This window comes from Euprymna scolopes, chromosome 7, assembly GCF_053919585.1.
Source record: "Euprymna scolopes isolate OS-2025 chromosome 7, ASM5391958v1, whole genome shotgun sequence".
NCBI lineage: Eukaryota > Metazoa > Mollusca > Cephalopoda > Sepiida > Sepiolidae > Euprymna > Euprymna scolopes.
In genome coordinates, this window is record NC_136488.1 from 47,211,735 (window position 1) to 47,225,707 (window position 13,973).

Below are 13,973 nucleotides of genomic sequence, written 5' to 3' on the forward strand. Positions count from 1 at the left end.
TATCAACTTCTATGAATCCTGTCATTGAACAACACGATAACAATTTTCTCATGTATATTAAAAGTAAGTTCAAGTTACTAATACAGAATGGCATCACAGTATCTTTACTTGTTGATGAAATACATCTCAACCCTTATCTTGATTATAAAGGTGGTAATATTGTTGGCTTAGCTAACAGCAATGAACCTGCCACAAGTGCATTTGCTTTTATGCTTAGCAGTGTATTCTCACAATATAAGGATGTTGTGCATGTTATGCCAACTAAATATCTTCTAGCTGAAAACTTATTTGACATAATTAAACGTGTAATAATTGGCTTAGCAGATATAAGGTTGAAGGTATTATCTGTTATAACAGATAATAATGCAATAAATAAAAAAGCCATGTCTTTCTTTTGTAGCCTATCAAAGCTTTCAATTGTATATCCCCAACCAGTTAGAACGTCTAGCCCTCTTTTCTTCTTATTGGACTCAGTGCATATATTAAAATGCATTAGAAACAATTGGCTTAGCCAAAAAGATGAACGTAAATGTATGATGTTCCCAAAGTTTTGTTATAATGGGAATCATGAATTAGATAACATCCAAAGTGCTCCATTTTCTAATTTACATAAACTTTATGCCCTAGAATCTCAATCACTTGTGAAATATGGCTATAAGTTTGCTTCAAAAGTTCTTTCTCCGACTACTTTTGAAAGGCAAAATGTTAATTTGGTTTTGCAAATTTTCAACGATAATTCAAGGTTTGCTAACCTTAGGAAAACAGGAATGCTTGCCAAATTATGCAGAAATCGCAGAATACATTCAAATATTTTATATTTGGTGGATAATACTGAATGTGAAAACAGCATATAAAGGCTGTCGACTTCGTAATAAATATGCTAATCCACTTACATTAAATAGTGATAATTATAGTTTCCTAAATGTGTTCTGTGATTGGTTAGGAACTTGGAATAGCATTCCTGGAAGAACTGGTAAGTTAACAAAGGAAACATATACTGCTTTGCACCATACTACTTACGCAATTTTAGAATTGACTAAATATTGTATAAATGTACTGAACATGGTGTATATATTACCAGGAAAGTTTCAGGCAGATAACCTTGAGGCAAGGTTTGGCCAGTATCGACAACTTAGTGGAGATCAGTATAATATATCGATACGTCAGATGTATGAATGTGAAAAACCCCTCAGAATGTTGTCAGTTTTAAAATTGAGCTTACCAATTAATAATCGCACTATTGAATTGAAACATTTAAAAGAAACTAACTGGAATGAAATGACAAGGGAGCAAGAGTTATAAATTTAACATAGATGTAACAGAAGATGATGTTAATCAATGCAAGGAAGTACTTCCTGTTATATTATACTTAGCAGGTTATTGCTGTTATGCAGTTTTCAAAAAACTGAAATACAATAGCTGCAACAATTTAATATCCGGGAGAGAGGCTGTTGAAGAAATAGCTGAATTAAACAGCTATTTTCAGGGTATTAACAGAGATTTTCTGCTATACCCAAATGATATAACTAATAATTTTGTCTTATATAATTATATACAAACTTACAAAATGCGATTCTTTTTTACATTCGATTCATCAGAGAAAATTAGCCATATACAAAACTTTAAATATTTTGGCTGATCAAAATCGATTATTCTATGTTGACTCTTGTGATGAGGGTCACACTATTCAGCAAATTGAAAAAAGTGCTGATATGGAGTTCATCGAATTCCCTTATAAACAATTTTTGTTGCAAAGAGAATGACAATATTAGTAAAAAAAAATTATCAGAAAAAGAAAAATTCAAACTTTTAATTAAATTCTACAACAGATTTTTGAAAAGTTTTAATATTCAACGTTTGAAATATTTCTGCCTTAGTAACTGTGTTTATACTAACATTTGTTTGAATTTAATTTTTAACTTATTGTTTGTTATTCAGTTAAACTAATTTATTGTTCGTTTTTCAGTTAAACTAATTTATCGTTTATTGTTCATTTTTATTTATTTCTATTGAATAAACTTCAGTTTCATACAAATCAAATCGTATTCCTTTTCTTTTTAAACTTTTTAACAACTTTTCTCCCTTTCAATTCGTTTTTTATTAATAATATTTCTATTATCAATATTGGATGAGTTTCAGTACAAAGTATCATGTTTATCTTTTTCAATCCAATTTTGAAGTTATCTAACGCTTTCTGTAAAAAAATGTCTGCTCATTATCGACAGTGTGTTCCACTTATCTTGCTTGCTAGGGCCTATGGCGATGACGTCATTTTTCAGCTGACAGGCCATCTATGACGATAGTCACGGTAGTATACGCTCCCCAAGTCTATTTTTTGTTTGCGAAAATATGTGCAGACATCACACGAAGGTTTTACAGTAAAAAAATCTGTTTAAAATTTTTTAAAGAATCGGAATCGGTAATTGTATCGGAGTCAGGAATTTAGAAGGATATCGATAATTGTATCGGAATCGTGAAAAATTTTAGAATCGTCCCACATATATAAGAATCTGACATGGGAGACCAGTTATTGGGCTCTTTGTTCGAATTTGAAACAGACGGTACCGATGTTTTTCTGATCTTTTGTAACATAAATAGATTTATACATTTTTAGAAGTTATACAAAGCAGGTTTCATGAAGAAGTTTGATTTTCCTACACTAAGAATGTAAAACTATGCTTACTGAATTGTTTACGGTTTAATCTTATTAATATAAGATAAATCTAATATCTTCAAAATTGTTAGAATGCATAACATATATACTATTTAAATAAGGGATGAGACGATTCTAATATTTTTTCTGATTCGACACAATTACCAATTCTGTATTAAATTTCCGATTCTTTATAAATCTCTAAATATTTAACTATAAACTTGTTTTTCACGATTACCGTGAAAACACATGTTAAATGTGCAGATATTTTCTCAGGCGTAAAGATACACTTGTGAGGGATGATCTATCGATTTTAATTTTACTGATAGTTTAAAATCAATAGATATTCATTATTTTAGTATTACTATCAGCAGTAGAAGATTTTTCTTTAAAGAAAATCAAATAAAAAAGCCAATTAAAAGAATCGTTTTTGGCATCGGAAAATAGACAATTTTTTCCGATTCCGATTTTGATATTCCAAAAAGTTCCGATTTTTTTAATTTTCCATTCCGATTAATCGTCCCAACACTAATTTAAATATTAATGCAGCAACCATTACTTTCAGTTGATTAATTTCTCAATTTCTTCAGATGCCATAGCATATTTACCATATTATTGTGAAGTTTTGCTTGACTATTTATATTTACCCCATTCGTATAATTTGTTCTCGAGATAATATGACCAAACTTTTGGTGGGGTGTTGGAGTTTAAATCTAAACTTGGTGATGGCCAAACCATCATTTTCTCTACTGCAAACTAAAAAATCTTGAAAGTAAGTCGAGAAGTTTAGGAACATGAACAAATAATTTCGTTTGAAATTATGAAGCTTGGGTTCGTAGGATTTAGAGAAAGTATTTTCCAAAATCTCGCAATTACTTTATAGTAATTTATTAGTCCAATGATGGATCTGTCAAAAGTTCTAGTCAATGTCCTCTAGCCACAGGTGTTTTTAACAAGGTATAATACATCCCTCATCCCAATTATCTCGACCATCAGAAATAATTCATGATTTATCAGTACAAATAACTACAGTGGAATTGTTTTTTCAAGTTCTTCAGCATCCGATTAAGACGCTTCTGGATGATAATTGCATTTATTAAAGACTAGCCTGTGTGTCCGGCCTTGCCAGGTGTTTGGAGGTGTGTGTTGAGCAAAAAAAAAAAGTGGTAGTGGGCAGGCAGGCTCGAACCCGTACTGCGAAGAAGGAAAAGAACGTGAAAAAAAAAACGTGGCGTCTTTATCGTTGCGTCCATCGCAAAACCGGAAGTGACGTAGGTTTAAATTAAGGCTAGTCAATCGAAAAGAAGGAGATGACTTTCGAAAATATCGGCGAAAAAAGTCACCCCTCCTTGTAGAAAAAGGCAAAGTTATGGATGAAGGAATAAATGTCTTTAGCCATATATTTGTTGTCCGAAGGGTCGAGCTTCAAAACAATACCGATCTCGTGAACATCCGTCGCCTCTGTCGAAAGTTTTAGGCAGACATACATGCATACATACGTACATACATTTAAACAGACAGGTGAGATTTATATTATAGATTGTCGTAAGAATTTCTTCATTGAAACTATTTTATAAATCATATTTTGATGATTTGGCAGCATAGTTAAAAAGAAAAAAATGAGTGAAAAACAGGAAATAATTGTTACTAAACGCAAGAAAATTTACTTTTCTGCTGATCTGTATATTTTTCAAGTTTGTTTACTGAGTGTGCGATTTATTATCTAAGCATTTGTTATCGTTACTCATACTAAACCAAGCTCGCATAGTTTTTAACATGGCAACCAATCGTCTCTGAACTGTGATTGTAATTGCTGTGAAATTTTTAAAGAGGACAACCCATCAAAGTCCAATCGAGCATATTCCATTGAACACGATAGATCTTGTAGAACTTTAACTAGGAGATCAGAGATAGAAAAAAAATTTTATATAGAAATAAGGATTTGATCATGTAAACTATATATGTAGAAATAACAATTTAATATTGTTTTGTCCTTTAGTCCTCATATTCCATGAGAAATGTTTCTGAAAAACGGAGAAGAATTGCTGTTTTCTGAGTTGAAGTCTATGCATTTAACCTTTGACTAGTTTTTGCTTCTCAAATAGTATTTTTAGCTCCTTACATTAAATGGCTTCATGCCTTGTCTGGGGTGATTTCCGTAAAAACAGGTAGTATGATTTGAAAAATTGTTCAAATGTAGATCAAAAGTGTTGTGAATCAAGAAACAGCCAATCTGTTCCGATTTACTAACCTTGCCACCAGGGCATATTTAGACATAAGGTAAGTTTTTTTAATGTGGGAAAGATCTAACCCTCCAAAAAAAAAAAGGGTACTCTAGATTGGGAAAAAATTAAATTACCTCAGTCTAGGATGATTCTCATTTACTGACGGAGGACTAAAAAGTATCAGTGACGAGATTATGAAAATGTCAATGTTTATCTCTATGAATAAATGAGAAGACATTGTTAACAAATTTATGAGTGAATTGCTTATTTATTTTCGAACTGTTATCATCATCTTCATAGTTGTTTCACGACGTTTCCGCCAACTATTTCCCTGGCCTTCGTAATTTGTATTTGCTGTCGCCTCATCACGTGGTGATATAACAACTATGGGAGGCAGTAATTACTGAGGATACAGTAAAGAGACTCAGCATTCCTATTTCACTCGTCAAAAATTTAAGAGATGATGATGATGCTGATAATAATAATAATAATAATAATAATAATAATAATAATAATAATAATAATAATAATTTGGCATATAAGCTTTGTTAATATTTAAAATTAATAAAACTTGTTAATTTGTGGTTGTATACAGAAATCGTGATTTCTGAACACGACCTTCTTCCTTGGAATTCCGGATAACCCTTAGCCAGATTGACATTAAAACCACAAAGTGGCAGATAGAAACAGTAGAATATTACGAAGTTCACCTTATCCGATGAATGAACTTTGACATCCACTTAGAACGAGTAAATGATTTGAGGGGCGTTAAAGAGGAAGTGTCACATTCGTGACCACAAGGTTTGCCCACTTCAAACTGATTATTTTTCATTTGGTTTGTAATCTTCTCGTAATTGTAAAATACATGCCTTGACAAAAAACTGGCAAAAAAAACGTGACAACAGATTTTTCTATTATTAATTTGATAATTGTTTCTTGACTTTAAGAATTATTTGTTTGCTTTACGGCAAATCCAAACTTTTTGTGTTCCTATTTACGGGTATCCTTGTGAGGGTAAAGTTAGACGCAAGGTCAATTTTTATGTAAAAGATATCTACCATCCCGACAGAGTCCACTACGGATCAGACAAAAAATGAAAATACCTCAGTTAAAAAAGACCCCCCCCCAACAGACCAGAGAACAAATACTGCACTTTCGAGTTCAAACACACAATACCTGTTAAAACGATTCATTGCACACTAAAAGTGGGATTTGAAAAAAAAAAAAAAAAAACAGCGCCGTAGAGAAAGAGCACTCTGGCCTGCAAAATTGCCTAAGCAGCTCCATTGGCATTCTCCGATAGGGGCGCCCCAGGCGATGAGCAATGAACTAACCCCTTCTCGAATGGTGGGAAGGTACAGCCTGGGAGAGTGAACCACCTAGAATTGCATACCTCAGCTCACAGAAGAACAAGCCACAATGGCCCAAACTCTAATGACTTTCTGGGTGTCTTTTTTACGCATATGAACTCTTTGGTAGTTACGTAATACCAATGGTCCAATTCTAATTTGCAGTAATTCAAACTATGCTACCATTTTACACAAAGCTGAAGATAAATTAATAGTATTTGCGCAAAAGTCGACGAACCAGATGTGAATCGGCTTCTCTGGGGTGCTGGAGTTATTTTCGATTTTTTTTTTTACTTCACAATTTATTTAAAACGCAAAATAATCGTAAATATACGAACATCCGTATTTCTTACATTTAAATCGCGAAGAATATTATAAACTAGCCAGAATACCCGTCATCGGACGAGTTTATAATGAACGACTGAAACTATATATTAAGAAAAAGTTTTAAGTTTGCACCGATCTTATTAGAGTTTTTAAAATAATCACGTGTTTCTTAATTTTTTAATCGTTATTTTTCTTCTTTTTTTATGAGGGGGTCACCACTTACCAAGGGCCGAAGGGATAATGGTTAATGAATGTAATGTTGCAGTGTAGCATCTAACACACACACACACACATATATATATATATATATATATATATATATATATATATATATATATATATATATGATGGAACGATACAATTATCGCTCTTGGAAAGACATGATTTCATTTCCGTTTGATGAAAATCGTTTGTTTTTTTTTTGTTTTTTTGCAGACCATCTACTGGTTGGCCAGTTGTGTACAAATCCAAAGAGCGATAGAATCCTTCTATCATGTTTGGAAGCGACACAATGTTCAACGAGCGAGATCCGAAATGGGCCGATATACAACATATGTTCTCTACCGATTCAAGTTATGACAACAGGACCATTGCCAGCACCATCAAAATTCAAATCCGGATAACAGGGACGAGCTCAAGGTCATGAAAACAATTTCCGGCCACAGTTGTCTTTGGTTTCAAGTAAGAGCCACATCATACCACCTACCATCTTTGAAGTCAGCTTGAAAGTTAACACCAAAGTGTACCTGGATGTGCTGATGAGTGTGGTTATCCCCTGATGCAATCGGGTGGCCGCTGGCAGATCCTGGGTATGGCAGCAGGGCTCGACACCGGACAACAAATGCAAAGAGACCCAGTCTTGGCTTCAAAAGGAATGCTACAACTTTGTACCCTTCTCTCCCTGGCGCCCCCTCCTCCTTCGACCTGAACCTGCTGGGCTACTTTGTTTGGTCATACATCGAGAACATCACTAACATGACCTCCCACAACACTAAAGTTTGATTGCATCCATCTGCCGAGCTCCCGCGAGTGCTTGAGGAAAAGGCATGCTCCCAGCTTTGGACCTGTATCAAGGCGGTGATTGAGGCTGATGGCGGCTACATTGAATAGACGTCAACTCTACTACATAATCAAATTACCTGAATTGATTTTTTTCAATTAAAATTACAAAATAAGCTGCAGTGTTATTTTATCGTTCTATTCCTATGTATATATATATATATATATATATATATATATATATATATATATATATATATATATATATATATATACTAGCAGGCCACCCGACATTTCCCAGTTATAAAATATGCTTAAATATGATATTTTGATTAATGCAGATTTCGTATATATTATTATACTAGCATTTCATCCCGGTGTTGCCCGGGTGTTTGGAGGTGTATGTTGAGCAAAAAAAAAAAGTGGTAGTAGGAAGGCAGGCTCGAACCCGTACCGCCAAGGAGGAAAAGAATGAAGAAAAAACTGACGTCTTTGCTGTTACGACCACCGCCAAACCGGAAGTGACGTAGTTTTAATTAAGGCTAGACATTCGAAAGGAAAGGATGACTTCCGAAAATATCGGCGAAAAAAGCGACGCTCCCCTCCCCTGTAGAAAAGTGCCCAGTTGAAGGTGAAGATATTAATGTTGTCAACCAATTTTTCGATATTTGTCGTCTGACAGGTCGAACTTCAAAACGATATTGATCTTGTAAAAATCCGTAGCCTCTGTCGAATGTTTTAGGCAGACATGCAAACATACATACAAACATTTATATATTGGTAACTAAAAATTTTCGACCTAAACCGATTAAAAAGCTTGCCCTATCTATGAATACCCTTTATGTAAAATTTCAAATGTTTAGACCAGAAATTGTCTAAGTAATTTGGTAGAGACCACAGAGGTCAATTTTTTTTAACTTTGACCCCTATTATGACCCCTTAACATTTATTGTTTTGGGCTCAAATCAAGTTATTAAGTTAGATCCATGTCCAAGGAACCTATATCTAAAATTTCAATTGTTTAGACCCAAATTTGGCGGAGGAGTTTTGTAGAGTTCTCAAAGGTCAAATCGTTGAACTTTGACCCCTTAACAGCCAAATTTTGGCCGAAAACGGATTACAAAGATTTTTCCAAATCTCAGTATTCTGCATATCAAATTTCGAGTCTGTAGACTTAAAATTGACAGAGTTATTGCGTAAGGAAATATACACATACAGACTTACACATACACACACACACACACACACTTTTATAGGTTTTTTAATAGATAATATTGGACTCAATATACAGTAATGATTTTTTTTTAATTTTTAAAATGACTCGTGTGCCACCACCGAGAATCGAAACCAAAACATTTAGTTTACGTTTTATTTTTCTTTTGACGTTAATGCATGAGCTATGAAGATATGCTTGCTGCAAGGCTAAAAAATAAAACGTGAATCAATAGCTACAGGGTGTCCAAAACATCACTGAATGGTTTTGAATTTAAATTGATTCTTTATTTTTGATGATATCTTCATGTGTTTTTAACACTATCTGACTAAGACATTGGGATTTTTTTAAGTGGAAAATTCAAAAAAATAATTTCTATTAAATGTTTCCTATTTTCAGCTTCGTATATTTGTGCTTTTTCCGAAACATTATTCATGACAGATTGCAGAATCTGGATTGCGATTTAACTCCCCTGTTTTGTTCCTGATGTTTTCCTTCAATTCTTGCAGGGTTTGGGGTTTGTTAACAAACTCTTTCTTTAAGATATCCCTACAAGAAGAATCGAAGCTGGTCAACTCTGGAGAACGTGGTAGTCATTAGACATTGCCATAGCGAGAGATAATATGCGAAGCTGAAAATGGGCAACCTTTAAAAGACATTTTTTTTTATAAAGATTGCTTGAATTTTGGATTTTTTTTTTAATTGCCCAATGTCTTAGTAAGAGTGTTTTAAATTACAGAAAGATTTCACCAAAAACAAAGAGTCTTTGTTTTTGGTGAAATCTAAGTTCAAACCCTTCATTGACTTTTTGGACGCCCTATATTACGTTAAGCATGCATATTCGTAATGCCGTCATTCGCTCTTCACCTCGCAAATTCTATTTCTTTAATTTTCACACTTTTCCACCGATTTTCCCGGCTAAAACCCAAATATAAAGTTTCGCATGAGTTCAAATACCCTATATTCGAAGTTTCGTGTCTGTAGACCAAAAACTAACAGAGGAGTTTGATAGGCCAAATGTTTTAAACGAATATATATACGCATGCATAAATATATAGAAAAAAAGATTTCTGTTATTATAACCTTTTTAGGCAAATATTATGCAAGTATAAATCATGTAGAATATCTGCATGAATATAATTACAGGTAATAGTTAACTAAAGATGATCATCCCATAAGAAAACCGAAAAAACTAATAGGGAATTAATTAAAATGAATGTTTAAAAGAATATGCAAATTAGCAAGTTAGATCTTTTGGAGATGAATACAATTCGACGACCTATATATAAGAAAGTTGTATTTTCTATTTTAATAAATGGAAAACAGGGCTTTGGATATGAATATAAATACACACAAAAACAAACAATTTTATAGAAGTCTAGATCAATACATGATTTTAAAAATGGAGGAAAGATCTAGAAGCTCAATGTTTTCGCTCGTTTTATGCATGGTTTTAAAAAGTAAAAATGGTCAATGATGAGAGGATTAATTATTTAGGGGTATATGTACCGAAAGGGGAAAGCAGCATGTCTAAATTCAATGTAAATAAAGAAAATTATATGCATGTATACAATCTGCGATAATCATATATATATATATATATATATATATATATATATATATATATATATACACACACACACACACAGGGTGACCCAAAAAAAACTGGCCCCTACCCTAATTAGGCCCCATTTCTTAGTGTTTTGTCCGAATGAAATGAAACTTTGGTCATAACTAGTTTATTATATTCAAAACATCGCATCAAAACACTAGGGTCTTTGGCCTTTTTTTTTCTTCGTTGACTGTAACATGCTCAGAAAAACAATTAAATGTCCTGCTTTTTATGGGGGGAGGGTCACCCTGTATATAATATTTATTACGACACTATATATACATATTTCGAGGTCGTACCATTGATTTCATTACGCCGAATCGACCATAAGAGGTATATATAAGAATTACAGTTAAGTTTACCAAAATAATCCGAGATGCCAAAACTAATATATTATAAATATTCAAGAGTTAATATTTATAAAGTAATCTCAACCAGATGTTAAAGCAAAAATCCGATCCCGCATTTTGCTAAATCCTACCCTCTGATGAGAAGGAAAGTATTTCTTCGAATCTCCGCGGATTAAGGACTAAACACTTATTTTGTGCTTCCTTTTTTTAAAATTAAATGTTTTTAACTCTTTTTCAAAGTGTTTTTTAACATGCTTTATTAACTACTTGTTCTTATATATATATATATATATATATATATATATATATATATATATATATATATATATATATATTAATGTTTACTATAATAATTATTAAATACCTACAGACGCTAGGGTTTCATCCTTTTGGGAATCATCAGTGCAGGGTGTCAAAATTAACGGCATATGCAGGGTGACCCCCAAAAACGGGCCCCAACTCTAATTAGGCTCCATTTCTTAGTGTTTTGTCCGAATGAAATGAAACTTTGGTCATAACTAGTTTATTATATTCAAAACATCGCTCCAAAATACAAGGTCTTTGGCCTTTTTTTGTAATCAAGTTAAAATCCGATTTTAAATCAGTGTTTTAGAGGGATTCAAACTTCTTTAAAGACTTCTTAAAAATGTGCAAACGGTCAGGGTTCAATACACTTCAGTGTAATAAAAAACAAATACATGCGTCTACACCCAAGTTATGGTGAAAATAGATCTGACATTACAAGAGTTATTGGCTAAGGAGATTTAAACGTTTTGTAGAAGCTTCTAAAAAATTATCAAAATTCTGTTTAATCTTCAGAATCTATTAAATGTCGTTGCATTCGTATAGAGTTTAGCTCTCATTAAAATCACAAGTAAAATGTAGGGACATTATGCATGGTATTTAAAGCAGAATTTACCTCATAAGGCAAAATGAAGTAGAAAAGTGAAAATTTTATTACGTATAAAGATTAGAATTAAACTACGTGTTCAGAATGTTACGTCACAGACAGAAAGACTTCACCGACACGTAGTGAATAAGCTCATAAAATATTTCTCTTGTTTCTGAACTGCGAAGGAGAGTGTTTGGGAAAGCTATCGCCCCTCTATTAGAGATGGCCTTGTAAAAGAACAATGGAATATTATGTATGTATTACTCTATATTGAAAAATATAAAAATTGTTAAACCTCAAATGATTACATGCTTCTATTATTAATCATTTTTAAAATCGCAGTTATTAAAAAGAAGAAAACAGTTGAAATAAAGCGAACAATAAAAAAAATGAAGAGGAGAAATAACTAATTACTGCCATATGTCCGCAACACCATGAAACGCAGCCTGTTTACGCGATACAATCGACTGAAAAAATTTTTTTTTTTTTTGCTTTTTCACCCCCAAACAAGGCACTCTGTAGCATAGATAAATACACATAACCCATAAAAGACCGTGCAAAAATACGAATAAAATCGATCAATTAGACAATAACTAGACCCGATGACAGACAATTGTATTAACTTTAGGCGGGTTGAACCGTTTTCTTCGAAGTAGGAAGTGTTTAGGGAATATCACATTAATATATATATATATATATACATATATATATATATATATATATATGTGTGTGTGTGTGTGTGTGTGTGTGTGTGTGTGTGTGTGTGTGTGTGTGTGTGTGTGTAATGAGAACAATGGAGATAGTATTCCGACAAAATAGAAAAATAAAAAGGAACAACCCGAGTTACGTGTTCATTAACGTTTCGTCTTTATTTCGTCCAGAGAAAGTCTCGAAATAAAGGCGAAACGTTGATGAACACAACTCGGTTTGTTCCTTTTTATTTCTCTATATGTGTGTCTGTGTATGTCGCTCTCTCATATATATATATATATATATATATATATATATATATATATATATATATATATATGAGAGAGAGAGAAGGGGGATAAAAATAGGTATGTGCCTTTATATTTATTTTAACCAGGGATCTTACTTCAAGTAGGATACAATTAGAAAGATATTAATTTGAATGTCAATTTAAATCTTTTGACTGCAGTCACATCTATTGTTTTATCAATTGCTCTTTTGGATTGATTGATTGATTGATTGATTGGGGGGTATTGTGGCATGTCAACCTTTGTTTAGTAATTCGTGTATACGTTTTTTTTATTATTTTAACTGGATTTATGTTCCATACCGCATCCAATTTTTCCAAATTATCAGCTATTTCGTACTGGCCAGCTCTCTAGCTACAGAAGACATTGGCATAAATAATGGATTACTTCTATGATGGGGTGAATGTTTGCATACTCGAAACCATCGCGGATTTTAGTTAAAATATTCAGAGAAAAAAAAGGTGATAGAAGTTACGTTACACTTTTGTCTCTAGCAATGCCGGGTAGCCCAGATCTTATATTATATAGATAAGTAAAGCACTTACCTGCAAAGGCAGACAGACACAAAACCATGAGAGTTGCTAAGTACATATCCAAAGACATTTTGTTGTTAATCTGATCTGATCTTCAAATTCAATCGATCTGCAAATATAAAAAGGACATTTAAAAATAATTTCGAATTGAAAAGAAAAAATGAACTTAAAGAAAAAAGTATGTTTTGTTTGATTCGTTAAATTTGCAGAACATAAACACATTTTTAGTTGTAAAATACTGAAACACAGTTTACTTAACACAAGTTGCATTTTTATCCATGGCACGGCATAGATGTTCATGCTTTAATTAGTAAGGAAACAGAGCGAGAGAAAAAGACAAAGACTCCGCCAAAGACAGTTGTCGAAGTCAATGAGAGCAAATCAAATACCCTCCCCACACACGTTTATTTGGGCGAGAGGCAACAACTGCATCTACATGCCCCCCTCCTCCTTTCAACGTTTTTTGCAATCTTTGGATACAATGAGGTATGAATTCGGAAGTCAATTCTATTTGTTTTATCTTCTGTGTCCAAGTGCAAACCAAAATTTCTGAATCGACCAAAAGATTAAAAAGAAACGATACTCACAGCTATTAGCAATATATATAACACTGTAAATGAGAACGTGTGCAACAGATAAAGGAGCACGTTCCGGAACACGTCCGAAGGAACATTCGAAATCATGTTAAAAAGACATGGATGACGTTCGAGAGGACAGAGATCAGAGAGAAGGAACACGATCGCGTGAGAGAAAACGATCACGTTTTATTCGGGGAAGCAAAAGAAAAAGTGAGCTGAGTTATTACTTCTCTTCTGTTTCTTG

General features: G+C 33.0%; 1 protein-coding gene across 1 annotated transcript in view; it reads right to left on the reverse strand.

The window, feature by feature from the left end:
- LOC145279704 (uncharacterized) overlaps positions 1 to 13,973 on the reverse strand; it is an 83,344-nt gene that overhangs the window by 7,842 nt on the left and 61,529 nt on the right. The window contains exon 2 of the mRNA XM_080130984.1: positions 13,164 to 13,260. Within this exon, the coding sequence (XP_079987110.1) occupies positions 13,164 to 13,221 (58 nt within the window). The 5' untranslated portion in view covers positions 13,222 to 13,260. The remainder of the gene's footprint in view (positions 1 to 13,163; positions 13,261 to 13,973) is intronic.